Source organism: Phyllobates terribilis, unplaced genomic scaffold (assembly GCF_046119375.1).
Source record: "Phyllobates terribilis strain yellow unplaced genomic scaffold, ASM4611937v1 Scaffold_1__5_contigs__length_1240528914, whole genome shotgun sequence".
Classification (NCBI taxonomy): domain Eukaryota; kingdom Metazoa; phylum Chordata; class Amphibia; order Anura; family Dendrobatidae; genus Phyllobates; species Phyllobates terribilis.
Window position 1 is genome coordinate 1,033,284,850 of NW_027362761.1, and position 27,873 is coordinate 1,033,312,722.

The 27,873-nt window shown below is 39.1% G+C and overlaps 1 protein-coding gene across 4 annotated transcripts in view; it reads right to left on the bottom strand.

Annotated features, from left to right (window-relative positions):
* Window positions 1-2,917: 2,917 nt before the first annotated feature.
* Window positions 2,918-27,873, bottom strand: part of GRIA2 (glutamate ionotropic receptor AMPA type subunit 2) — a 268,701-nt gene continuing 243,745 nt past the window's right edge. For 2 of the 4 annotated variants that reach the window (XM_073644879.1, XM_073644888.1), the window contains one exon: window positions 2,918-5,007. In XM_073644879.1, coding sequence (XP_073500980.1) covers window positions 4,852-5,007 — 156 coding nt within the window. In that variant the 3' untranslated portion in view covers window positions 2,918-4,851. The remainder of the gene's footprint in view (window positions 5,008-27,873) is intronic. The other 2 variants (XM_073644870.1, XM_073644860.1) reach the window with 1 other exon arrangement.

Consider the following 27,873-nt stretch of genomic DNA (forward strand, 5'->3'; position numbering starts at 1 on the left):
AGAAAAAAAATTCTCACCTCATCACTCACTCACCTGCCGTTAGGTGCTCCAGACATGTTCCCTGACTCTTCGGTCATCTTCACTTGTCTCCATCCCCAGCGCCAAATAGGCATCAGGCTTCACGATACCCATTTGTGATGACAGGACTTCACAGAGCGTTTTGCCCAAAGCCTAGTCAGCACTTCGGGGAACACATGGCATGATGTCTGAAGCCAAGGTGAAAAGTGAAGATGAGGGGAAAGCTGAACAGAATGTGCAGAGAACCATAGGGGGCTGTGACAGCGGGACAGGTAAGTGAGTGACGTGTTGAATATTTTTTTCAACCCATGCTTACTTCATCTTACTTACATCTTAAGTTATGGTTTTGGAGACCGACACCAAAACATAATAAGGAATATGAAATTTACATCGAATAACTTAAATATGAATCAAATTTCCTTGCCAAATTTGAGCAAATTAATTTCTACAGATTCACTCATCATATGATGACAATATATAATATGATTGTGTTGTCAGAAGTAATACCATATAGAACTCCTTTTAGGCTTCTTAAAAGGAAAACTAGTGTCTGTGTTTGTTTACGCATGTCAGTGTGACTCTGTGAGTGTGTATATACACCTATTACCTAATAGCCTTCAATCTAACATATAATGTTGGTTTAAGAACCCATGGAACAAACACATTATTGAGCCAAGTGTCCTTCATCTAATAAAAACTTGCAGTTCTATAAAAAAAAAGTTTGTGTAGAATATTTACATATAATCTATTTTCTAGAATTGGCACATTACTGAAAAACATAGACAGATAATTGACCCATGGGGATGATGCAAAATCTCCACTGAAAGCTTCACCTTCCTAGTTTGGGGCATGATATGTATATTACTAATGCGGTCAGATTGTGGTTATTGAATAGCTCATTTGCCACTACACCTATCGTACAGCATTGCTGTAAACATACAGAAAAATATTTCCCCAATTCAGAGACAAAAATGAAACTGAATTGATAAAATATAACATAACTGTATCATAAACCTGTTGGTAGCATTTCAAATATTAAAATATATATTTTACCCAAGGTTATTCTAGCAACTATCCTAAAATATAACACCAAGAATTATAGTATTTTTTGAACATGGGGTATGAAGAGCATTAAAGTGAACTTATCCCTAGTGTGTGGCTGTCCTTTTTCGTTAAAAGTGGACAGCTAAAGTCTGATCATTTTACTAAATAATACTTATCAAAAATGCACAAAAGTATCCCTAATGATAATAGTTGTGTCTGAACTTTCGGGTTTTGAGATCCCGACAGATAGAGAAAGATCCCACAACCCTTTGCCCTCCTACTATGTTATTGCGAGATTTTGCACTTTGAACAAAACCAGTGCTATCGCATCCATTACTAAGCCATTGCCCATTGGTAATCGCATTTTTGATAATAAGTGTTTATTGGTAAAATCCTCAGTGTGTGGATGTCCACTGTTCTTAAATAATAAATTAGTATTTTTCCATCTATGAACCTGTACAATGTAAGCATGAGATCAATAGTTTTATCCATCATCTTAATATTGCTATTACTACTTTACTAAACTGGAGAAAATAAAATAAGTGAATTAAAATGTCCTATTTTAATGGTTACAGCTCCTGTATGTTTTCTCTTCAAATAGAAAAATAGCACCTTCGTTTTTTTTTGTAATCAAAACTTTATTCTAATTCTACTTGTTTCTGTACATGATCATAAGGGCAGCCATATTTCCAGAGCGGGAGCTCTAAGCCATGAAAGAAGTTCAGAGATCTGTTTTATAGCAGCCACATGAACATACACTGTGTGCAGAATTATTAGGCAAATGCGTATTTTGATCACATGATACTTTTTATACATGTTGTCCTACTCCAAGCTGCATAGGCTTGAGATCTAACTATCATTTAAGTAAATCTGGTGATGTGCATCTCTGTAATGAGGAGGGGTGCTTAATTATTAGGCAACTTCCTTTCCTTTGGCAAAATGGGTCAGAAGAGAGATTTGACGGGCTCTGAAAAGTCCAAAATTGTGAGATGTCTTACAGAGGGATCAAGCGTTTCATGGTAAATAGCCAACAGGGTCGCAAGAAGCGTGTTGGCCAAAAAACGCGCAAAATAACTGCCCATGAATTGAGGAAAATCAAGCATGAAGCTGCCAAGATGCCATTCGCCACCAATTTTGCCATATTTCAGAGCTGCAATGTTACAGGAGTATCAAAAAGCACAAGGTGCGCGATACTCAGGGACATGGCCAAAGTAAGGAAGGCTGAAAAACGACCACCTTTGAACAAGAAATATAAGTTAAAACGTCAAGAATGGGCCAAGAAATATCTTAAGACTGATTTTTCAAAGGTTTTATGGACTGATGAAATGAGAGTGACTCTTGATAGACCAGATGGATGGGCCAGAGGCTGGATCAGTAAAGGGCAGAGAGCTCCACTCCGACTCAGACGCCAGCAAGCTGGAGGTGGGGTACTGGTATGGGCTGGTATCATCAAAGATGAACTTGTGGGACCTTTTCGGGTTGAGGATGGAGTGAAGCTCAACTCCCAGACCTACTGCCAGTTTCAGGAAGACAACTTCTTCAAGCAGTGGTACAGGAAAAAGTCGGTATCGTTCAAGAAAAACATGATTTTCATGCAGGACAATGCTCCATCACATGCATCCAACTACTCCACAGCGTGGCTAGCTAGTAAAGGTCTAAAAGAAGAAAAAATAATGACATGATCTGAACCCCATAGAGAACCTGTGGTCCATCATAAAATGTGAGATCTACAGGGAGGGAAAACAGTACACCTCTCGGAACAGTGTCTGGGAGGCTGTGGTGGCTGCTGCACGCAATGTTGATCGAAAACAGATCAAGCAACTGACAGAATCTATGGATGGAAGGCTGTTGAGTGTCATCATAAAGAAAGGTGGCTATATTGATCACTAATTTTTTTGGTTTTTGTTTTTGCATGTCAGAAATGTTTATTTCTAAATTTTGTGCACTGATATTGGTTTACCTGGTGAAAATAAACAAGTGAGATGGGATTATATTTGGTTTTTATTAAGTTGCCTAATAATTCTGCACAGTAATAGTTACCTGCACAAACAGATATCCTCCTAAGATAGCCAAATCTAAAAAAAAACACTCCAACTTCCAAAAATATTAAGCTTGGATATTTATGAGTCTTTTGGGTTCATTGAGAACATAGTTGTTGATCAATTAAAAAATAATTCTCTAAAATACAACTTGCCTAATAATTCTGCACACAGTGTACTGTAAAAAAATCCAATCAGAACACAATCTAGTGACTTCTACCGGAGAGTCTTCTAAGCATGCTCTATGACCTGTGCAGAGGTACAGTGAAGAGAGGGAGAGGAGGCGCCCATTGCATATTATATAAAGTATATTCCTAAATTATCTCACCCAACTGTATAAAAATGTTTTATTTTTCATTGGAATCCTGCATGTGATGCTATTGAGATGATGACTGCTAAAAAGTGACAACAACTAAGCAGAAAATGTCAGCCTAATGAGCAGTGGAAACTGCAATATTTCAAGATTTTTTTTTTTAAATATAGATAGTGGCAAGGAATAAGAAGGACAGCAACAAAGTCTGGACATATAAAATTGATTTAAATATTAGCTTATTATCTCACAATACCTTCTATTTAATATAATTATTAAATGAGGTTATTGAATATCATATTTACAAATTTGACTTGAGACAACTTTTTGAACGTTTGCAATGTCTTTGTTTTTTTTATAGGAAAGTCACAAATCTGATATTAAGTCTAAATAGTGTGATAACAATAACCAAAGTAGATTACTACATTATCAAGAATAAAAATGGTTTCCGGTCTGGCCCACAGGTTCAGCAAGGTGGGGTGTCCCTGGTGTTTAAAGCAATATCAGGACGGGTAATGTCATTTTTTAGTTTTTAGCATTAGCACAACAAATCAAAACTTTTTCCATTACCCCAATTACCTTATGATGTTTTAAAAAAACTTTTTGAGATTACTGAAATAAATTCAAGACAAAAGTAAAAATGATCAGACTCCAATGGCAAACGCTCATTCTGTAGATGAAATCATAGGAAACAAAAAAAAAAGTTTTATTTTTAATACTGAGCATTATCAAGTGGTCTGAATGTAACATCAATTAAAGGTTAGAATATACAGCACTGATTTGCTTTTATCAATAATAATAATACTTTGTTACACAACTCCATTGTTTTAAATAGGCTTCATTTCTCTTCAGCAAATGTATATTTGGCTTTGAAAATATGCATCTAATGATGTAACCCTTATGTTCCTCTTATAGTATTTTTATATATATATACAACCAGAATGGAAGCAATTTATTGAAAAGCCATTGTTTCCTTTTTTTTTTCGAAAATACCAAAAAATATTTTTTTTTCCATGTTTAATGTTTTATTTTTCTCTTTTTATCTTATAAAATGTCACATCTTGATGCAGTTGATGTCAAGTGTGCTTAAGTCATATGAATCAAGAGACTAACAACGGTGGCTTCAGAAACTGGTGTGTTGCCTGTACAATGTTTTAAGTCAGATTAAACAGATCTTCCAATTTTTAGCTGTGCATGTCAGTCAAGCTTCATCTTGAATAAGTGTAGAAAATTGAGTTGTGTTTTCTGCTTTATGTTTTTGTTTCCCTTTTATTTCCAACCAAGCATCCATTTTGTTATTCAAGATGAAATCCACAGAGATGATAGAATTCTTATTCAGAAAAGAAAAAGTCTTCAAGATATTGGATGCCTCTTTCACCACGTTGACAATAAACGCACAAGAAAGACCATTGTGTAAGGCACTCAAAAGGTTCTTATCAATCACGAGAGATCAGTCACACTGACATTCATTCTCATGCCAGGACTCACTGCATGCACTGCTTTTGGAAATTCTGGTGTCAGAACACGTCCATTTTCCCCAACACTTCCTGTAATTGACAGCCTTGCCTTGTTCCTCATGACATCACTGAAGGATATCTTAAATATAAAGGAAAAATAAAGAATGTGACATATTCATGCAAAGAAGTGAAATGCTTAAGAAAGATATGTAAATTGTTTCTCGGATTAAGCACAACAATATAACAAAAAGCTTGTCACAATATTTTTAAAGCACATTGAAATGGTTAGAAGCCACTATAGGAATGTAATGTGGTTAGTTCACTGAACATTTAAATGCATTTGAGTGTGTATGTTAAATACACTGGGGTAGATTTACTAAGGTTATCCGGATGATTTTTAATGATTTGACATGCCACTCTTCGAAATTTGGAAAAATGCTTAAAAAATCCCACTCACAATTGTTAATTTAGGACAAGACCACAGGTCATTTCCTAATGTGGAATGACTTTAAGGTTAGATAAGTTCCATTGTTCTTGTCTAGTCTACTCTAAGGGTTATGAGAAAAATATTGGAGCTTTACCTCTACTTAATTTTGACTCTGTATGAAAACTGAAACATTTTAATGAGAAATATAGCATATATTTGTTTACTTATGTAATTAAAACACCACTCCAGCGTTTTTTAATTGCAGTGCTGGAATGGTGCTACTAATCTGAGTTCCCTGGTATTATATTTACCAGTCGCCATCTTTTATCGCCATCGCTCCGGTCAGTGTTTTAAAGATTGCAAATTGCCGGATCGCTCCAGTGTTTGCTGGGCGATCCTGAAGTCACAACTCAATGTAAGGCTCTCATAGACTTACACTGAGAGCTTGTGACCGTTATCTCTGACTTCTAGTCAGTCAGAAGTTGTGGTGCTGTGAAGAGCTGAAGATGGTGGTAAGTATAATACTAGGGTCAGGGAACTTAGTTGCACCACTCCAGCTCTGAAATAAAAAAAATACTGGAGTGGTGCTTTAACTTAAAGTTCACACATATTAAGGCTTAAAATTTAAGCAATCATTAAACTGATTTATACAACCCCTGGCAAAAATTATGGAATCACCGGGCTTGGAGGATGTTCATTGAGTTGTTTAATGTTGTTGAAAAAAAAGCAGATCACAGACATGGCACAAAACTAAAGTAATTTCAAATGGCAACTCAGTAAGGTTAATTTTTTTCAGACCAAGCAGAGGGAAAAAATTATGGAATCACTCAATTCTGAGGAAAAAATTATGGAATCACCCTGTATATTTTCATTTCGAAAACTAACACCTGCATCAAATTAGATCTGCTCGTTAGTCCGCATCTAAAAAGGAGTGATCACACCTTGGAGAGCTGTTGCACCAAGTGGACTGACATGAATCATGGCTCCAACACAAGAGATGTCAATTGAAACAAAGGAGAGGATTATCAAACTCTTAAAAGAAGGTAAATCATCACGCAATGTTGCAAAAGATGTTGGTTGTTCACAGTCAGCTGTGTCTAAAATCTGGACCAAATACAAACAACATGGGAAGGTTGTTAAAGGCAAACATACTGGTAGACCAAGGAAGACATAAAAGCGTCAAGACCGGAAACTTAATGCAATATGTCTCCAAAACAGGAAATGCACAACAAAACAAATGAGAAATGAATGGGAGGAAACTGGAGTCAATGTCTGTGACTGAACTGTAAGAAACCGCCTAAAGGAAATGGGATTTACATACAGAAAAGCTAAATATAAGCCATCATTAACACCTAAACAGAAAAAAAACAAGGTTACAGTGGGCTAAGGAAAAGCAATCGTGGACTGTGGATGACTGGATGAAAGTCATATTTAGTGATGAATATCGCAAAAATCTGCATTGGGCAAGGTGATGATGCTGGAACTTTTGTTTGGTGCCCTTCCAATGAGATTTATAAAGATGACTGAATGAAGAGAACATGCAAATTTCCACAGTCATTGATGATATGTCAGGTAAAGTCACTGGGGAGATGGCTGTCATTACATCTTCAATAAATGCCCGAGTTTACATTGATATTTTGGACAGTTTTCTTATCCCATCAATTGAAAGGATGTTTGGGGATGATGACATCATTTTTCAAGATGATAATGCATCCTGCCATAGATCAAAAACTGTGAAAACATTCCTTGAAAGAAGACACATAAGGTCAATGTCATGGCCTGCAAATAGTCCGGATCTCAATCCAATTGAAAATCTTTGGTGGAAGTTGAAGAAAATGGTCCATGACAAGGCTCCAACCTGCAAAGCTGATCTGGCAACAGCAATCAGAGAAAGTTGGAGCCAGATTGATGAAGAGTACTGTTTGTCACTCATTAAGTCCATGCCTCAGAGACTGCAAGCTGTTATTAAAGCCAGAGGTGGTGCAACAAAATACTAGTGATGTATTGGAGTGTTTTTTTGTGTGTTTGTTTTTCCTGATTCCATAATTTTTTCCTCAGAATTGAGTGATTCCATAATTTTTTCCCTCTGCTTGGTCTGAAAAAAATTACACTTACTGAGTACCACATTTTTAACCTTGATTTCTTTTAGTGATTCTTAAAGCCCTAAAGTTGCCATTTGAAATGACTTTAGTTTTGTGCCATGTCTGTGATCTGCTTTATTTCAACAACATTAAATAACTGAATGAACATCCTCCAAGCCCGGTGATTCCATAATTTTTGCCAGGGGTTGTATAATAATATGACAAGTCAAAACGATGAGAAAACCCGATTGCAATTCATAGGGTAATAAGAGTGCTTGAATGGTGTTTTGAAAGAATAATATTTTCACATTCACCTACAGCTTTGATTTTGCAATGACTGAGAAATCCACACTACAGCTTATTGCAGGTTTTTTTCTAGCACCATTAAAAGTGCGGAATCTGTACGTGGCTCAGCAGTGTAAATGTATTCACTCAAAATTACTCTACCTGAAACATTTAAAAAAGTGTTCTTATTCTGTTCTGTAAAACCACCATTTTTATGTCACACAAAAGAGTATGTTTTGTACACACAGCACCGCAGGACTTATTCATCTGTGACTTGGGCATGCGCACAGTCCATCACTCAAAAATTGTCATTTTGTTTTTCTATACACACAGCACTTTGTGTTTTTTAATTTAAGAATAAGACACATGCATAGTGCGCTATTACATGGTAAACAATTAGCATAAGTCTGTTGCTCTACATGAAGCATCCAATATTTTTTCATCTAAGACACTGCAACACAACAAACAAATATAAAAATATTGTGCTTTCAAAACACTGGCAGGGTGTTTTGCTTGTGTGACATAAAATAAAAAGGGTGAGCTGCAAACACAAATTAGTGCAATGAGTTTCCGTGATTTTCATTTATGACACAGATTGCGTAATTTTGATATACTATGGACCAAATTCATCATGACCAGCAATTTTCGGTCTTGATAAAGGTGTGGGAGTCAAATGTTCATGATTCATTAAGAGGTGCACACAGGAGAATCTGACGACTGGTGTGCGCTACGCTAGAAATCTGACTCAAGTCCCTGATGTGAAAATGCTAAAAAAAAAAAAAAGTTTGTGCAACTCCGAGCTGAGCAACACAAAAGTTTTGCAACTTTTGAAAGCATTTTACACCAGAATTCTGGCAAAATTGCTTTAATAAATCAAGGACATTGTTCATATCTTTACAGATTTTTATTTTCTATCTGTGAGACGAAAATAGTGCACTGTTTAAAGGGGTTTTCCCATGAACAAAAGTACATTTTAATCAATAGATCTTGGAATAATAACTTCCACAATTGGATGTGTTTAAATAAAATGTTCCTGCGCTGAGATAATCTTATAAATGTTCCCCTGCTGTGTACTGTGTAATGGCTGTGTCTGACCGTACAGGAACATGGTCTGATCATACCACAGCTCCTGGGCAAGGGAGGAAGTAAAAGAGTATACAGACATTACAGCACGGGATCACAGCTGATTCTTTCTGTGAAGTAAAACATTTCCCTGCCTGTTTTTAACCAAAGTTTTAATTCAAAGAAAGAATCATTTGCGATCTCTGGCTGTAACATCTGTATAGTTTTTTTTCTGCTCCCCTGCTTAGGAGATGTGGTATGATCAGACCATGTCCCCACACGGTCAGACACGGCCATTACACAGTACACAGCAGGGGAACATTTATAAGATTATCTCAGCTCAGGGACATTTTATTTAAACACATCCAATTGTGGAAGTTATTATTATTCCAAGATCTATTGATTAAAAATCAACTTTTGTTCGTGGGAAAATCCCTTTAAGTTTTATTTTGTTGCTTTACTAAAGACCATGAAAATGAGGGCTCTTATTCTTATTGGACAGCTGACTGCATATTTATTTTAGTGAAATTGTCAAAACCAACAGTTGACATAAAGGAAGTCTGATAAATATACACATTCCTTCAGTCAGTTTTTTGGAGAGATTTGTATAGGGGATTTATTTTTTCACATTTATTCCCTGGGCACACAATAACCAGGGAAGTAGTTACACCTCATTCATTAATATTTGAGACAATTGTAAATAACTGGATTCAGGAGATGAACCAGCATTCACTACATAGTACATTCTTAGTCCACCACCTCAATACCACATTTTAATGAAAACATGTGCCCTGATTCATTATGACTGGCGTTTCTTTTGTTAGTATTAAAGAGGGACATGAGTGAATAAGATGCACCAAATTTATTAAGAGGCACATGCAACTTAATGAATTTGAAACATGTTATCAGTGCATGCACCTCCATTAGCCTCACCAAAAATACTACTTTAATCAGGGACGGGAATAACATTTCTGACATAAGAAATGCCACCACTTTTGATAAATTTGATGGACCAAACCCAATTCCACCCCAGCTCTGCTTATTTTGGCAGAGCTGCTCAAAACTGTCAAGAAAATAGCAAAAGTAAAAAAAATGTATTCTTACATCCACATTGAGCAAAAGTCTGACAACTATTGACAGTGTTTTATACCAGTTTTCTGGCATAAACACTTTGATGTATTAGCCTCATAGTGCAAAATCAGTAATAGTTGTCTAATATAGTGCAGAATTGCATATGTAAACTTATATGGTTTTTCTACATTATTTCCATTAAAGTTTTCTACAGTATTTATCCTTTAAAAGAGTAAGAAAACGTATGGAAAGTTACTTAAGCCCCAAGCTGAGAAAAATGGCAAACAGCAATCACGGCAGTGAACTGCTGATCTCACTGAGCCCCTTCTCTGAGTTCTCCTGGCAAAAAGATGATTTTGCAGGCAGAAATCAAGACCACTTAAGTATTTTCCCTGCAATGACCACGTCAGAGGAAATAGTATTACACGGTGGCCAACTAGATGAATTTTCCATTCATATAATATAAGATTGGCTTGGGTCCACCAAAACAGGAGTAGTTCTCACAGAGCAGCTCTCCATTTTGGTTCACAGAGGGTGTCAATGAGCAGGGGATCCCTCTTTGTGACATCTATATGAGGTAGAAAGGCAAGTACTTTTATGGGCATAATGAGGTATCTTTTTCAACTGTTTCTGTAACTCCAAAAAAAAAAATTAACAGAGAAAGCCATACACATGCACAGCCACCTCATTCAATGTCCTCCTTAATCCAGCAGGCTCCCTCAGAATTATTAGGCAGGATGTAGTTTGTGGAGGGCTTTTTGTTTTTGATAGGTACGGGTTCCGTAATGGATATTCCATGAATGACTGAGGTAGGCACGCCTGTTTAAGAAGCCAAACTGATATTATGGGCTTGCTATTGTTGCATTAGCTGTTTTAGCTGTCACTTGTACCCTGCCAGTATTTCTGGTTGATTCCATATTTTTGCAGGGTTAGATAAGTGTTCTTAAACTTTTTTGTAAAATTCATAATTGTGTCCAAAATGCATGGTACAGAAAAAAAAGATAAGAAGAGCACTGGCAATGGACATGGCAGTGTAAGAGAAAAAAAACATACCACGGCTAAAAATATGGTAGCCTATAGTAGAAGCAGCACCTGTACTGCAGTCATCTCCACAGAAGTAGTACTAAGCGTGGGACACAATTGCCTTCTTTTGCCTCTGGCATCCATTTTAGGGAGTAAGCAAAATATATGGCACATCATTTGTCTTAGCCACAGTAGAATGAGGTTACCTCTGACAGCGATACCACCAGTTTGAGTCAATGGTCTGTACAGTCCACATTCTCTGCTGCTTATAAGCACCTAATATTTTTCATAGCAGACATACAATAGCACCTCTAAGTTCAGCCTCATGGTCCCCAAAACCACAGCACACCGGGGGTCAGTAGGATCTTTCACAAAAAGGACTTATTTATCTTGAATAATTAGATGAGATGGACTGTCAGGTCTTGGCTATAGGGACATAGTGCAGGAGGATATGGAAGGCACAATTGAAACATTAAGTTTTATTTCTGCATCTGCAAGCCATGGAGGTAGTAAACCTGACAGGGGTATTGGCATTCTGAGCCATGGCAAATCTCAAGGTGAGAATCAGGCATAGGGGCAGGCAGCTCAGGACTTTACTCACACTAAGACAACTGTGAGCAAACATATGGATAATGCCACTGATGATTGGGAACTGGATTGTGGTGCCATGTAGGTGACGTCATCAGAAGGGGAGGATGGTGAAGTTGGAAATAACGTGCAGAACCGATGTTTGGCTTGCAGTTCTTCAGGCAGAAGATCTGCTTCTTTTGAAGTCAACTTTGAAGTAGGTAGTATTGTATTTAATGTTTGTGTAGGAGGCTGAACAGTGCCTGAAAAGTGTGATGCTGGTGGTGAGTCCTATGTCCGAGCATCTAGAAAACCAATCTATTGCAGTTTGCAGGCAGTTGTTTTAAAATAAGCCATGTACATCCTGGCATACATCAACTAGGAACTACTTCTCTTCATCAGCACATGTTCATGTTAGGTAAACAAATTGAGAATCAAAATGAGCAAGACTCAAGCTGTCCTCCTACTCTTCCTTGTGATCTTTCTAGTAGCCAGTCCACGTCCACAGGTAATACCTATCATTGTCATCAACCCCATCATCATTTTCATCTACTGCTTTCCATATTTTTTCTTTCTTTCCCTTTATTGCATTGTCAGTTAACCTTTTATGTGCCGAAGAAACATGCATTCAATAATCCGTTTGTGTTGAAACTGAATGCCAACATGTCCAAGATCACCACAATTAATGCCGAATCACTTGGATTTTACCACTTTTTTTTCAAAAGAATCGAGTGTGCTCAGCCTCAATATAAGATACCTATCCAACATAATTTTTTAATAAAGCCATCAATTTGATTATGCAACTTTTTTTTTAATAGGTATAACCCTTGGACAAAAAATTGTGTTCATTGCACTTCAATTTACATGCCAAAAAAAAGGCCACCAAGATTTGCAATGAGCAGTAAGCAGTAAGATTTGAAATCAGCAGTAAGACTGAGCCGGCTTTGCGAGATTGAAACATGATGTAATTTACCATTGCATATGTGGCAGCATTTGCAGCATTTTTCAACATTATGCATTATACAAAGTACAATATGTGTTACTTTGAAATCTGCTATTAGAAGTTGAGGAAGGCCACGTGTTGCTTACTGAAGCTTTTGAAAAAGGGGACCAAACTGTATCTTCTATGACACAAATTTTTGGTATGTCTCAACAGCCTCCTTGTTTTTTATGAAATTACTTTTTTGGGCGTAGTATGATTGGGCCCTAAACCAGGGAAAGGCACAAATTGCAAAATTTGTTGTTAAAAAAATTGTTGGGCTTCAATGACTCCTAATTTTGTTTTAGCTGCTTCTTCATTTTTATTGAAATAATTTTTTTTGAGGTGTACCAACTGTGGTGAATTTGCCCAGTAGGGTCCTGCGCAGCATTGGGCCCCTGCGCAAGGTGGATTAGATAGGAAAAAATTGTAACTTCGCAAATAAAAATTCTTGGTGTTCAGTTAATGCAATTTCTTTATACTAAATTTTCAATTTTTGTATAAATAATTTTTGTGGTTGGGTGAAGTTTTCTAGTAGAAACCTGTGTAGAATAGAGCCCATATCCAGGACTCGGAAAATGAGAGGCTCTGGTAGTGTTTCTTTACGTATAGTCCCGATATTCACTATGAAACAAATATCAGATAGCTTAGGAGACAGATGGATACTCCTTAACCGCTTCCCGACCGCCCACTGTAGATAAACGTCCGCGCTGCCTGGGCTCTGTGCAGCGCGGACGTTTAAAAACGGTGGGCGGTCTCGCAGTGCTCAGGACCCCCTGGGTCCTGCAAGCGCTGTGAGAGCGGTGCAGAGCGTTAGCTCTGACAGGGAACATCATCGGGACCTGATTAGATCAGGTCCCAGTGATGTTAACCCTTTGCTGTCTTCTATATGCTGCGATCTATAGTGATCGCGGCATATAGGAGACAGCAGGAAGAGAGGGGGTCGTCCACTTACCTCTTTGACGACCCCTTGATTGCTTTCAGGACCTGGCGTTGCTATGGCAGCTGGAGGTCACATGACCGCCTCCAGCTCTGCCATATATGGTGTCCTTCCTGTCTGGCTTCAGCCTGTAGCTGATGCCAGACAAGAGACTGTGAAACAGTCAGTGAAGATCTCATATAATGTAATATATGTCTATTACATTACATGAGATCAGGGATCAGAAAAATAAAAATTAATGTCCCATACAGGGACTAAGTAAAAATGTAAAAAAAAGTAAATAAAAATGTTTTGAAACTGTTAAAAAAAAAATACAAAATAAATAAAAATAAATAAATAAAATATTAAACCGATAAATCCATATAGTTATGCAAAAATAAAAAAAGTACACATATTTGGTATTGCCGCGTCCGAAACAACCCGAGCTATAAAACTGTCACACTAATTAACTCCTTATGTGTACACCGTAATAAAAATAAATAAAAAACGGAGCAAAAAACTATGCTTTTTCCCCATATCGCCAAACAAAAAGTGGAAAAAAATGCGATCAAAAAGCAAAATGGAAATAGAAATGGTACCGCTGAAAACGTCATCTTGTTCCGCAAAAATCAAGCCGCTATACAGCTCCATCAGCCAAAAAATAAAAAAGTTATACCTCTCAGAATAAAGCAATGCAAAAAAAATATTTTTTCTATAAAATTGTTTTATTGTGTAAAAGCGCCAAAACATAAAAAAATATACAGTAAGTGTAGTATCGCTGTAAATGTACTGACCCGAAAAATAACGCTGCCTGATCACTTTTACCACACGCAGAACGGCATAAAAAAAAACCTCAAAAAACAATTCCTGAATTGTTGGTTTTTGTTAATTTTACCTCCCAAAAAAACGGAATAGAAAGCGATCAAAAAATGTCACGTACCCACAAATGGTACCAATAAAAATGTCAACTCGTCCCGCAAAAAACAAGCCATCACATGACTCTGTCGGCCGAAATATGGAAAAATTATAGCTCTCAAAATATGGCGATGCAAAAACTAGATTTTGCAAAAAAAAGCGTCTCTTAGTGTGTGACAGCTGTCAGTCATAAAAACCCGATATAAATCTGGTATCTCTGTAATCGCACCGACCCGAAGAATAAAGTAATCTAATCAGTTATATCACACTAGGAACGGCGTAAAAAAATAAATAAAACCAATTCTTCACCTGCTACTGGTTTGTTTATTATGTCTCCCAAAGATCGCAGTATGGCTCGGCACACATTTATCCTGCGCTCTGCGCTGAGCACTTACGCCAGAGTTTCCATGTAAATCTCTGAAATATGTGATTCAGCCGGAACCCATGACGGAAGATTCCCTGTAATGAGGCAGATATAGGCCACTGTGGATGCCGTCTGGCCTGTGATCCCACGTTGTCATTTGTTTTAGCCATGCATAAAAGTGCGGCTGGCCACAGTTTTGTGCACTTCTAAAAAAAGGACACCGCTAAACAGAGACCAGACGGAGTCCAGAGTAACTCTGCTGCCTCATTACAGTGAATGGATCCCGCAGGGGTTTCATCTGAATTACATCACTTGGAAATTTAGATGGAAACCCCGATGTAAGTGCTCAGCCTAGAGCGCCGGATAAATGTTACGTAAAATGTTCCCAATAAAAGCTTCAACTCAGTCCTCAAAAAAAGCTAGTCCCCACTCAGGTCCATCATCTGTTAAAAATATAAGGGACTTCCAAGTTACTGGTAGCAGAAAGGCTCTGGAAAAGCGAAATGGCCCTTGCCCCCCAAAAGAAATTCAAAAAATTTTGTGCTCCCAAATCCAAATGCCTATTCTACAATAATTTGTTCTCCAATTGTCAAAGAGCACTCCATCCCCCCCAGATCTCGCCATATGGCTGAGCGGTACGATACAGCCACATATGGGGTATTGGCACTTTTAGAAGAAATTGTGTGACACATTTCGGCACCATTTTTACATATTGTCCTGTGTGAAAATGTAAAATCTGAGGGTAAAACATTTTTTTGTGGTAAAAATATAATTATGATTTTTTCACTGCCCAATGGTATAAATTTAAAAATTAAAAAATACTCACTACTTCCCTAGATGAATTCCTTGAGAGGTGTAGTTTACAAAATGGGGTCACTTGTGGGGGTTTCTGCTGTTTCTGCATGTCAGCGACTCTTCAAATGTGACACGGTGTCTGCTGCCTATCCCAGCCAACATAGCGCTCCTTTCTCTTCCGAACCCTGCCGTACACCAAAGCAGTGGTTTTCCCCCACATATGGGGTATCGGCGTGTTCAGGAGAAATTGTACAACAAACTTCATGGTGCAATTTATCCTGTTACCCTTATGATAGTACAAAATTATGGAAAGGAAAACATTTTTTGTGGGAAAAATGTGAAAATTTTATTTTTATGGCTCAATATTATAAACTTCTGTGAAGCAGCTGGGGGTGCAAGGTGCTCACCACATATCTAGATAAGTTCCCTAAGGGGTCTAGTTTCCAAAATGGTGTCACTTGTATGGGGTTTCCACTGTTTAGGCACATCAGGGGCTCCCCAAATGCAACATGGCGTCCGCTAATTATTCAAACAAATTTTACATTCAAAAAGTCAAATGGCGCTCCTTCCCTTCCGAGCCCTGCCGTGCGCCCAAACAGTGGTTTGCATCCACATATGGGGTATCGGCGTGTTCAGGAGAAATTGCACAACAAATTTCATGGTGCACTTTATCCTATTACCCTTATGATAATGCAAAATTAAGGGATGAAAAACGTTTTTGCAGGAAAAATGTGAAAATTTTATTTTTACAGCTGATTATTATAAACTTCTGTGAAGCACGTTGGGGTTCAAGGTGCTCACCACACATCTAGATAAGTTCCCTAAGGGGTCTAGTTTCCAAAATGGTGTCACTTGTGGGGGGTTTCCACTGTTTAGGAACATCAGGGGCTCTCCAAACGCAACATGGCGTCTGCTAATTATTCAGACAAATTTTACATTCAAAAAGTCAAATGGCGCTCCTTCCCTTCCAAACCCTGCCGTGCGCCCAAACAGTGGTTTTCCCCCACATATGGGGTATCGGCGTGTTCAGGAGAAATTGCACAACAAATTTCATGGTGCAATTTATCCTATTACCATTATGATAATGGAAAATTAAGGGATGAAAAACGTTTTTGTGGGAAAAATGTGAAAATTTTATTTTTACAGCTCAATATTATAAACTTCTGTGAAGCACCTTGGGGTTCAAGGTGCTCACAACACATCTAGATATGTTCCCTAAGGGGTCTAGTTTCCAAAATGGTGTCACTTGTGGGGGGTTTCCACTGTTTAGTCTCATCAGGAGCTCTCCAAACGCAACATGGTGTCTGCTAATTATTCAGACAAATTTTACATTCAAAAAGTCTAATGGCGCTCCTTCCTTTCCGAGCCCTGCCGTGCGCCCAAACAGTGGTTTTCCCTCACATATGGGGTATCAGCACGCTCAAGAGAAATTGCACAAAAAAATTTGGGGTCCATTTTTTCCTGTTACCCCTGTGAAAATAAAAAAAATTGGGTCTAAAGTAACATTTTTGTGAAAAAAGTTAAATGTTAATTTTTTTCTTCCACATTCCAAAAATTCCTGTGAAGCACCTGAAGGGTTAATAAAGTTCTTCAATGTGGTTTTGAGCACCTTGAGGGGTGCAGTTTTTAGAACGGTGTCACTTTTGGGTATTTTCTGTCATAAAGACCCCTCAAAGTGACTTCAAATATGATGTGGTCCCTAAAAAAATGTTTTTATAAATTTTGTTGGAAAAATGAGAAATCGCTGGTCAACTTTTAACCCTTATAGCTCCCTAACAAAAAAAAATTTTGGTTCCAAAATTGTGCTGATGTAAAGTAGACATGTGGGAAATGTTATTTATTAAGTATTTTGTGTGACATATCTCTCTGATTTAAGGGCATGAAAATTCAAAGTTTGAAAATTGCAAAATTTTCAAAATTTTCGTCAAATTTCCGATTTTTTCACAAATAAACGCATGTGATATCAAAGAAATTTTACCACTATCATGAAGTACAATATGTCACGAAAAAACAATCTCAGAATCAGGGGGATCCGTTGAAGCGTTCCAGAGTAATTGCTTCATAAAGTGACAGTGGTCAGAATTGAAAAAATTGGCCCGGTCACGAAGGCAAAAACAGGCTCTGGTGCGAAGTGGTTAATGCTGTTGGATACATCTTCATGGGGCAAATAAAGGAATTGCAGTATTGTGAATCGCTGTAAATCAATTTTTGTGAAAAATGTATTTAGTCCAAAGACCTTCAATTTCAAATGATTCGATCAGTATTCATTACCAGAGGAATTTTTATTTCAGTATTTAGAGAGACATATGATTGAACTGGGCTTAAAAAGGACCTAATGTGTGTGAGAAAAAACACTAAAAGTAAAACAGAAGATGAAATTATAAGACTTTTCTCCAATATTACAAAATCAGATGACTTCCTTCAGTATTACAGGCATACAAGTTTTACTTTCATTTTCCAGAATGCAAAATGTGGTGAGATTCTCTTTTCTGAAGGATGCCAACTGTGTGGGAGAAGCAAATGCTATAAAGCATCTGAACAGTGGATGGAGACTTATGTTCAGATCTGGTCAAGACTTAGAACCAAATCAATTTACCTATTTCACTATTTTATCGCTGGCCCATAGAGTATAATGGGAAAATCTATTTACTATTTTTCTCATCAATTGACCAAAAGTGATGTAGTACATGAATTCTGCAATGCTTCTCAACTGGCAGCAAATCAGCAAAATGCAAATCAGGCAAAAATATTTCTCAACTATGGCCAGGAGTCTGAACTTTACTTCATACAGAATATTGTTATTTATCAGACATGCAATATGATGTCCCTGAATATTGTACATCCTTGATAAATGAGGGGGACACAGCAACTTCTAACGGGCTCATCTGGGAGGGTTGTTTTTAGCATTTTGTCAGCATTTTTCGCTCTAAAATATGTCATAGTTTTGTTCACTGCATAATAAATGTCAATAAGCTATTCAGTACCTTTAATTCTCTCCTCTGCCCCCAGCACCCCCTCCATCTCCACTCATCTCAGCTGAAGACTTTGCCTCATTTTTCAAGCAGAAAATGTATACCATCAGACAAAGCTTTTGCTATAAGTCCCCACAGTCCCTCCTCATATCTACTCAATGCTCCTCCTCCAAAACCAGCTTCTCCGCCATCACGGAAGATCAACTTTCCTCTTTACTCTCAAAGTCACATCTCACCACCTGTGAACTTGACCCAATCCCGTCTCACCTCCTCCCAAATTTTACCAGTCTTCATCCCAAACCTAACCCACCTCTTCAACTTGTCACTAACAACTGGTGTCTTCCCCTCATGCTTCAAACGTGCCTCGACCACACCCATCCTCAAAAAGCCATCCCTTGACCCATCCTCTCTGTCTAGCTATCGCCCCATATCATTTCTCCCGTATGCCTCAAAACTACTGGAACAACACGTCCATCTTGAGCTGTCCTCCCACCTCTCCTCCTGCTCCCTCTTTGACCGCCTTCAATCTGGCTTCCGACCACACCATTCTACTGAAACTGCACTAAAGTCACCAACGACCTACTGACCACCAAATCCAAGAGACACTACTTTGTACTTCTCCTTCTGGACCTGTCATCTACTTTTGACACAGTAAACCATTCCCTCATACTACAGACTCTCTAATCTCTCGGCATCACCGACTTGGCCCTATCTTGGATCTCTTCATACCTAACAGACCGGACATTCAGTGTCTTCCACTCACACACCACCTCCTCATCTCGTCCCCTATCTGTCGGTGTCCCCCAAGGCTCAGTTCTAGGACCCCTACTCTTCAATATCTACACCTTCGGCCTGGGACAGCTCATAGAGTCTCACGGCTTTCAGTATCACCTCTATGCTGACGACACACAGATCTACCTCTCTGGACCTGATATCACCTCTTTACTAACCAGAAGCCCACACTGCCTGTCCGCTATTTCATCTTTCTTCTCTGTTTGATTCCTAAAACTTAATATGGATAAAACTGAATTTATCATCTTTTCTCCATCTCGCTCAACCCCCCCCATCTAACCTATCCATCAAAGTCAATGGCTGTCCACTCTCCCCAGTCCCGCAAGCACGCTGCCTCTGGGTAACCCTTGACTCTGATCTCTCCTTCAAACTTCATATACACGCCCTTTCCACTTCCTGCCGACTCCAGCTCAAAAATATTTCCGGGATTCGCACATTCCTCAACCATGAACCTGCTAAAACCCTAGTGCACGCCCTCATCATCTCTTGCCTCGACTACTGCAACCTCCTGCTCTATGGCCTCCCTTCTAACACTCTCGCACCCCTCCAATCTATCCTAAACTCTGCTGCCCGACTAATCGACCTGTCCCCCCTCTATTCCCCAGCCTCTCCCCTATGTCAATCCCTTCACTGGCTCCCCATTGCCCAGAGACTCCAGTTCAAAACCCTAACCATGGCATATAAAGCCATCCACAACCTGTCTCCTCCATACATCTGTGACCTAGTCTCCCGGTACTTACCTGCATGCAACCTCCGATTCTCACAAGATCTCCTTCTGTACTCCCCTCTTATCTCCGCTTTCCACAATCGCATACAAGATTTCTCCCGTGCATCCCCCCTACTCTGGAACTCTCTACCCAACATATCAGACTCTCGCCTACCGTGGAAACCTTCAAAAGGAACCTGAAGACCTACCTCTTCCGACAAGCCTACAACCTGCAGTAATCCTCGCTCCACCAGGCTGCTGCACGGTCAGCTCTACCCTCACTTACTGTATCCTCACCGATCCCTTGTAGATTGTGAGCCATCGCAGGCAGGGTCCTCTCTCCTCCTGTACTAGTGGCCCACTCGTTTTTGTTCAAATTATTGTACTTGTTGTTTGCTATGTATACCCCTTTTAACATGTATTAAACATGTAAAGCGCCATGGAATTAATGGCGCTATAATAATTAATAATAATAATAAATGTACAAAAAAGGTCAAATAACATTTACAAAAATTACCAACAAAAACGCTAACAAAATGCTTCAGGAAGCGTTAACAAAAAGCTAATAAAAAGCGCTCAAGCTTACAAACCTCAGATAAAATGCCAGAAAAAAGGAGCGATTCCTGAAGCATCGTCTGCTTGAAAAAATGAATGTTTTTGACTGTTAGAAAAAGATGCAGAGTGAAAATACCCTAAGGCTCTAGGCTCTATGTTGCTTAAAGGGGTTGTCCGGTCTTAGGGTACAAGTCTGCAGTCACTCTATGTGAGGATTCTCCGGTGCCGGCACAGGGAGCAGTGGGCGCATGATCACGAGTATGTCATTTGCATGCATGCAGTCACAAGCCAACTAGATGTGCACAGTCTCGCACAATGCAAGTTTATTGACCAAGGCCGGACACCTCTAGTCGACATGTGGCTGGAAGTATGACCGCCCGCTCCTGGCACTGGCATCATAGGATCCTCACAGTGCTCGTGATGTGAGTATTCATAAGTCTGCAGTCACATAGAGTGTGACCCTAAAGCTGAACAACCCCTTTAAGACTACAATAAAGGGCCCCAAAAATTTTTGCCATGAACCCCTTTCCGACTTTGTCAGTAATAGTACGTAGCTGAGCCCTGGGCATTATGGACCAGCTACGTACTATTACGCGTGATACGATCGCGCCCGCACACAAGCGGTGAGGGGCGATCGCCGCTGGGTGTCAGCTGATTGTCACAGCTGATACCCAGTGATATGTGCCAGGAACGGCACCTCTGCTGGCACATTAACCCCTGCAATGCTGCAATTGAAGTCGATCGCAGCATTGCGGGGGCAAGGGGAGGTAAGCGCCGGTACTCACCTCCTCTGCCGGTGTCCGGCGCTGTCTGCGGCAGCTCCCGGATGTTGTCATGGTGACCCGATGTCGTCATGACAACATCCGGGTCATCAGACACCAGGAAGTTACTTTGGTCATGCGCAGTGCATGACCAAAGTAACTTCTCCATGTGTGCAGCGCTGACAGGCTGCATAGCATACAGAGCTGCTGCTCTCTATGCTATACAGCCGATCAGGCTGCAAAAAAGTCCCACAGTGGGACAAAGTGTAAAAGTAAAAAAAGAGCCAGAAAGTGAAAAAAAATATAAATTTTTTTTGTAAAAATATAAAAAAAATGAAAAACATAATCCCCCAAAAATAAAAATATATTGCACCCATATTTATTTATTATGAAAAAAAAAATAAACCAATAAAAGTACACATATTTGGTATCACTGCGCCCGGAACGACCTGACCTATAAAACTGTCCCACTAGTTAACCCCTTTACTGAACATGGTAAAAAAAAAAAAAAAAAAAAAAAAAAAAGCAAAAAACTATGCTTTATCATCATACCTCCAAACAAAAAATGGAATAAAACGCGATCAAAAAGACAAATGCAAACAAAAATGGTACCGTTGAAAACGTCATCTTGCCCTGCAAAAAACAAGCCACCATACAGCTCCATCAGCCGAAAAATAAAAAAGTTATAGCTCTCAGAATAAAGCGATACAAAAATTTTTTTTTCTATAAAATAGTTTTTATTGTGTAAAAGTTATAAATGTGGTACCGCTGTAAACATACTGACCCAAAGAATAAAGTTGCCTTACCAATTTACCACACGCGGAACAGCATAAAAAAAAAACAATTCCGGAATTGTTGGTTTTTGTTCATTATGCCTCCCAAAAATCAGAATAGAAAACGATCAAAAAATGTCACGGTCCCGAAAATGGTACCAATAAAAACGTTAAGTTGTCCCGCAAAAAAACAAGCCATCACATGACTCTGATGGCCAAAATATGGAAAAATTATAGCTCTCAAAATATGGCTATGCAAAAACTAGTCTTTGCAAAAAAAAGCATCTTTTAGTGTGTGACAGCTGTCAATCATAAAAAAACAGATATGAATCTGGTATCGATGTAACCGCACTGACCCGAACAATAAAGTCGTCTAATCACTTATACCGCATGAGGAACGTCGTAAAAAATAAACTGTAGGGTTAGGGTTGTGCTAGGGTTAGGGTTGTGCTAGGATTAGGGTTGTGCTAGGGTTAGGGTTGGGCTAGGGTTAGGGTTGGGCTAGGGTTAGGGTTGGGCTAGCGTTAGGGTTGGGGTTGGGCTATTGTTAGGGTTGTGCTAGGGCTAGGGTTAGGGTTGGGCTAGGATTAGGCTAGGGTTATGGTTGGGCTAGGGTTAGGGGTTGTGCTAGGGTTGGGGTTATATTAGGATTGGGGTTAGAGTTGTGTTGGGGTTGGGATTTTTACAAAAGTAAAGAAAATAAAATGACGACAATATGGCGAATAGTGTTGAGCGCAAGTGCTCGCTACTTGAGTTTGCATCAGGTGCTCGGGTATGCACCGAGTATCGCGGGTGCTTGAGTATCCTCCCCATATGTTTTGCAGCTGTTATACAGCCAAAAAAAACTCACGGGGATAGCCTGCCATGCACGAGCGATCCCCGCATGTTTTTTTCTGGGTGTCTAATAACCGTGAAACATGTGGGGCATGTCACTTGAGCACCCAAGATACAAGGTGCATACCCGAGCACCCGACGCAAACTCAAGCAGCGAGCACTTGCGCTCAAGACTAATGACAACTTATTCAATATGATGACCTAATGTTATCAAGTTCTGTGTCGTACTTCTGGGTTCAAAATGTTCACAATACCCCTTGATAAAATCCTAGAGGGGTCCAATTTTATTTTTACGGCTCAATGGTATAAACTTCTGTGAAGCACCAGGGGGTTTTGGGTGCTCACCACACATCTAGATAAGTTCCCTGAGGGGTCTAGTTTCCAAAATGGTGTCACTTGTGGGGGGTTCCACTGTTTAGGCACATCAGGGGTTCTCCAAACGCAACATGGCATCCGCTAATTATTCAAGCAAATTTTACATTCAAAAAGTCAAATGGCGCTCCTTCCCTTCCGAACCCTGCCGTGCGCCCAAACAGTGGTTTTCTCCCACATATTGGGTATCAGCTTACTCAGGAGAAATTGCACAACAAATGCTATGGCGTAATTTCTCCTGTTACCCTTATGAAAATGGAAAATTAAGGGATGAAAAACATTTTTGTGGGAAAAATGTGAAAATTTTATTTTTACGGCTCAATGTTATAAACTTCTGTGAAGCACCTTGGGGTTCAGGGTGCTCACCACACATCTAGATAAGTTCCCTGAGGGGTCTAGTTTCCAAAATGGTGTCACTTGTGGGCGGTTTCCACTGTTTAGGCACATCAGGGGCTCCCCAAACGCAACATGGCGTCCGCTAATTATTTAAGCAAATTTTACATTCAAAAATTCAAATGGCGCTCTTTCCCTTCCGAACTCTGCCGTGCGCCCAAACAGTGGTTTTCCCCCACATATGAGGTATCGGCGTGCTCAGGAGGAATTGAACAACAAATTTTGGGGTCTAGTTTTTAATGATACCCTTGCGAAAATAAAAAAATTGGGGTCTACACTGTGTTCCAAATTATTATGCAAAAAATATTTTCTCAGATTTTCCCAAATTACCTATATGAATTGCAGTCATTGTAATTTTCCAGTCAAATAACTATTAGAGTACAATTGAAAGGTTTTTGTACAAACTGCCTATGATAACAGTATATTTTTAAAAAAATAAAAACCTCAAACTGCACTCAAAATGCATGTTCCAAATTATTATGCACAGCAGAGTTTTCAACCTTTTCATTTTAATAAAGAACAAAAAAATTGTCATTTTTGAAATTACAAGCATTAGCAGGTTATTAGAAACTGAAATCAAACAGTCTTCAACTCAAAACTTTATTCTAGGTGATGTTACATTTGCACATAGGACCCCTTGTTCGAAAGGAGCTTCTGAACTGTCTCGTCCATGAATTTGTCAGGTTTTGGATGGTTTCTGCTTCAATTGTTTTGCATGAGGACAGAATACCCTCCCAGAGCTGTTGCTTAGATGTGAACTGCCTCCCGCCATCATAGACACTCCTTTTGATGATGCTCCAGAGGTTCTCAATGGGGTTGAGGTCAGGGGAGCATGGGTGCCACACCATAAGTTTGTCCCCTTTTATGCCCATAGCAGCCAGATATGCAGATGTGTTATGTGCAGCATGAGACGGGGCATTATCATGCATGAAATGATCTCGATGGTCCAGATGGATGGAGTGGAGGATGGCTGGTTGATGGACACCCCATGCAAACACGGCTACGGCGCTAACAAGGAGGAGGTGGAGTAATGTTTTGGGCTGGAATCATGGGGAGAGAGATTGTCGGCCCTTTTAGGATCCCTGAAGGGGTAAAGATGAACTCCATAATGTATGTTGAGTTTCTCAAACAGCACTTCCTTCCATGGTTCAAGAAGAAGAACCGTGCATTCCGCAGCAAGATCATTTTCATGCATGATAATGCCCCGTCTCATGCTGCACATAACACATCTGCATATCTGGCTGCTATGGGCATAAAAGGGGACAAACTTATGGTGTGGCACCAATGCTCCCCTGACCTCAACCCCATTGAGAACCTCTGGAGCATCATCAAAAGGAGTGTCTATGATGGCGGGAGGCAGTTCACATCTAAGCAACAGCTCTGGGAGGGTATTCTGTCCTCATGCAAAACAATTGAAGCAGAAACCATCCAAAACCTGACAAATTCAATGGACGAGACAGTTCAGAAGCTCCTTTCGAACAAGGGGTCCTATGTGCAAATGTAACATCACCTAGAATAAAGTTTTGAGTTGAAAACTGTTTGATTTCAGTTTGTAATAACCTGCTAATGCTTATAATTTCAAAAATGACAATTTTTTTGTTCTTTATTAAAATGAAAAGGTTGAAAACTCTGCTGTGCATAATAATTTGGAACATGCATTTTGAGTGCAGTTTGAGTTTTTTATTTTTTTAAAAATATACTGTTATCATAGACAGTTTGTACAAAAACCTTTCAATTGTACTCTAATAGTTATTTGACTGGAAAATTACAATGACTAATTTATATAGGTAATTTTGGAAAATCTGAGAAAATATTATTTGCATAATAATTTGGAACACAGTGTAAAGTAACATTTTTGTGAAAAAAAATAAATGTTCATTTTTTTCTTCCACATTCCAAAAATTCCTGTGAAGCACCTGAAGGGTTAGTAAACTTCTTGAATGTGGTTTTGAGTACCTTGAGGGGTGCAGTTTTTAGAATGGTGTCACTTTTTTAGTATTTTCTGTCATAAAGGCCCCTTAAAGTCACTTCAAATGTGATGTGGTCCCTAAAAATATGGTTTTGTAAATTTTGTTGTAAAAATGAGAAATCGCTGGTCAACTTTTAACCCCCCCCCAAAAAAAAATTAGGGTTCCAAAATTGTGCTGATGTAAAGTAGACATGTGGGAAATGTTATTTATTAACTATTTTGTGTGACATATCGCTCTGATTTAAGGGCATGAAAATTCAAAGTTTGAAAATTGTGAAATTTTCAAAATTTTTGCCAAATTTCCATTTTTTTTTCACAAATAAACGCAAGTGATATCGAAAAAATTTTACCACTATCATGAAGTACAATGTCACGAAAAAACAATCTCAGAATCAGTGGGATCCATTGAAGCGTTCCAGAGTACCGAAATTACCTCATAAAGTGACAGTGGCCAGAATGGTAAAAATTGGCCTGGTCATTAATGTGCAAACCACTTTGGGGGGTAAAGGGGTTAAAGTCAATGATCTTCACTTCTTTCTTAATGGTTTATTTTGGGCCTTTGCCTGGTCCTCGTTTTTTTTTTTGCATATATAGAAAGCACAGTGGCTCAATATTTAGCAGTGTTACCTTGCAGCTTTTATATATTTCAGAGCTTCCATGAGTTTTCTTCTACACTGGTTTAATAACCTTGATTAAATTATTATGAAATGGATACAGTGTTGAGGGATATGTTAAAACTAGAGATTAGTAAATTGATTTGTGAATAATCTGATCAGTCACAAATGTTACAAAAAGTCTGAATTTTTCATTGTTTGATTTTCAAAAATTATGCAAAATGGTGGCCACACGTTACTGACCATATAGGCCTTGTGCCATTGACATGCGTTGTGCCCAACGTGACCATGTGGGGCCTATTCAGCACTGGAAGACCAGAAGATAGGAGAACAGTAGATGGGAGGACCAAGTGGGAAGCGCGGTCAATTTAGTTCGTATCTAATTGTTCTGCCAGTTCAAACCCGAATCAAAAACTTGGTATTTTTCTTGGTAAGAAGAAACATACATATCACCATTTTGTTAATGCTTAATATTTTATAAATTGACCACTTTCAAGTGTCCATGACATATTCATCTGCATTTGTCTAGAACTGGGTGAATCTCCCACAACGCTATTCTGGCAAATTCACCCGAGCAGCATGTATCAGACACTGGTTGTACACGCACACTTAGGCACAGATATGTCAATCCAGGCCTCTGTGGGTGGGGAGAAGCCGCCTGTGATCCACCTGTCCGACTTGTGTCTCCAGAGGCGAGCAAAGTTTGTTTTTCTCTGAAACGCCACAGTGTTTCAGAGTCAAGCATACCTGGCTGAGATCATACAGCCAGTGTCTCACACGTGCTGCCGATGGATTGAGCAGAATGTATCAGCTGTTAGATTCTCTTTAAGTAGTAAAACATATAACTGTATTCAGACCTGTAGAACAAAGTTGAAATGTTATTAGTACTGCAAAGTGATTGTCGTAACAACAAATGCCACAAACATAGGCGGAAATGCTGTTTTTTTTTAGTTCTTCCCCGCTTGGAACTTTCTTCCCTTTTATCAGTACCCTACATTGTGAAATGAATGGTGCCATATGCCATGCAGTGAATGCAGAAAATTCAAAATCACAGAATCACTGTTTTTTGATCACAAAGATGAGAAATAAGTGAGGTGTACTCCATAATGGTACAAATAAAACTTCAACTTGTCACAAAAAAAAATGGCTCACATGACTGTCCACGGAAAAATAAAAAAAGTTACAGCTCTCGGAAGGCAAAAAGGGAAAAAAAATGAAAGCGAAAAAAAAAAAATGGAAATGTTTCAGAGAGGTTTAATACTGAGATTAAGGCCACGGCCCCACTATCAGTATTTGGTCAGTATTTTTTCTCAGTAGTGGGAGCCAAAACCAGGAGTGGGTGAAAAATGCAGAATTGGTGCACTTGTTTTGGCTCCCACTCCTGACAAAAATGCTTGAAGAATACTGACCAAATACTGATAGTGGGGCCATGGCCTTATACTGAGAAAAGTGGGAGAGGTACTGTGACTGGATTTGGATGTTATCCAGTCTTAATATTTTCAAAACTCATATTAACCCATTCCTGACATGTATCATACATATGCATATGTCAGCAGCAAGGGCATAAACAGTTTCAGAATTTGAACCTAAACCAGACACAAGGGGTGTTAGCTGACATCCACCTGTAACTGCCACAATGGTAACCAGTTAGTTTATCTCATTTGATGCCGTAGTCACCATGATGACCATGATCTCTAAGCTGCTACACTGAAGATGCACCCCCGCAACATGATCGCTGGGTGCAGATTGGTCGTAATGGTTACAGAGGCATCCTGA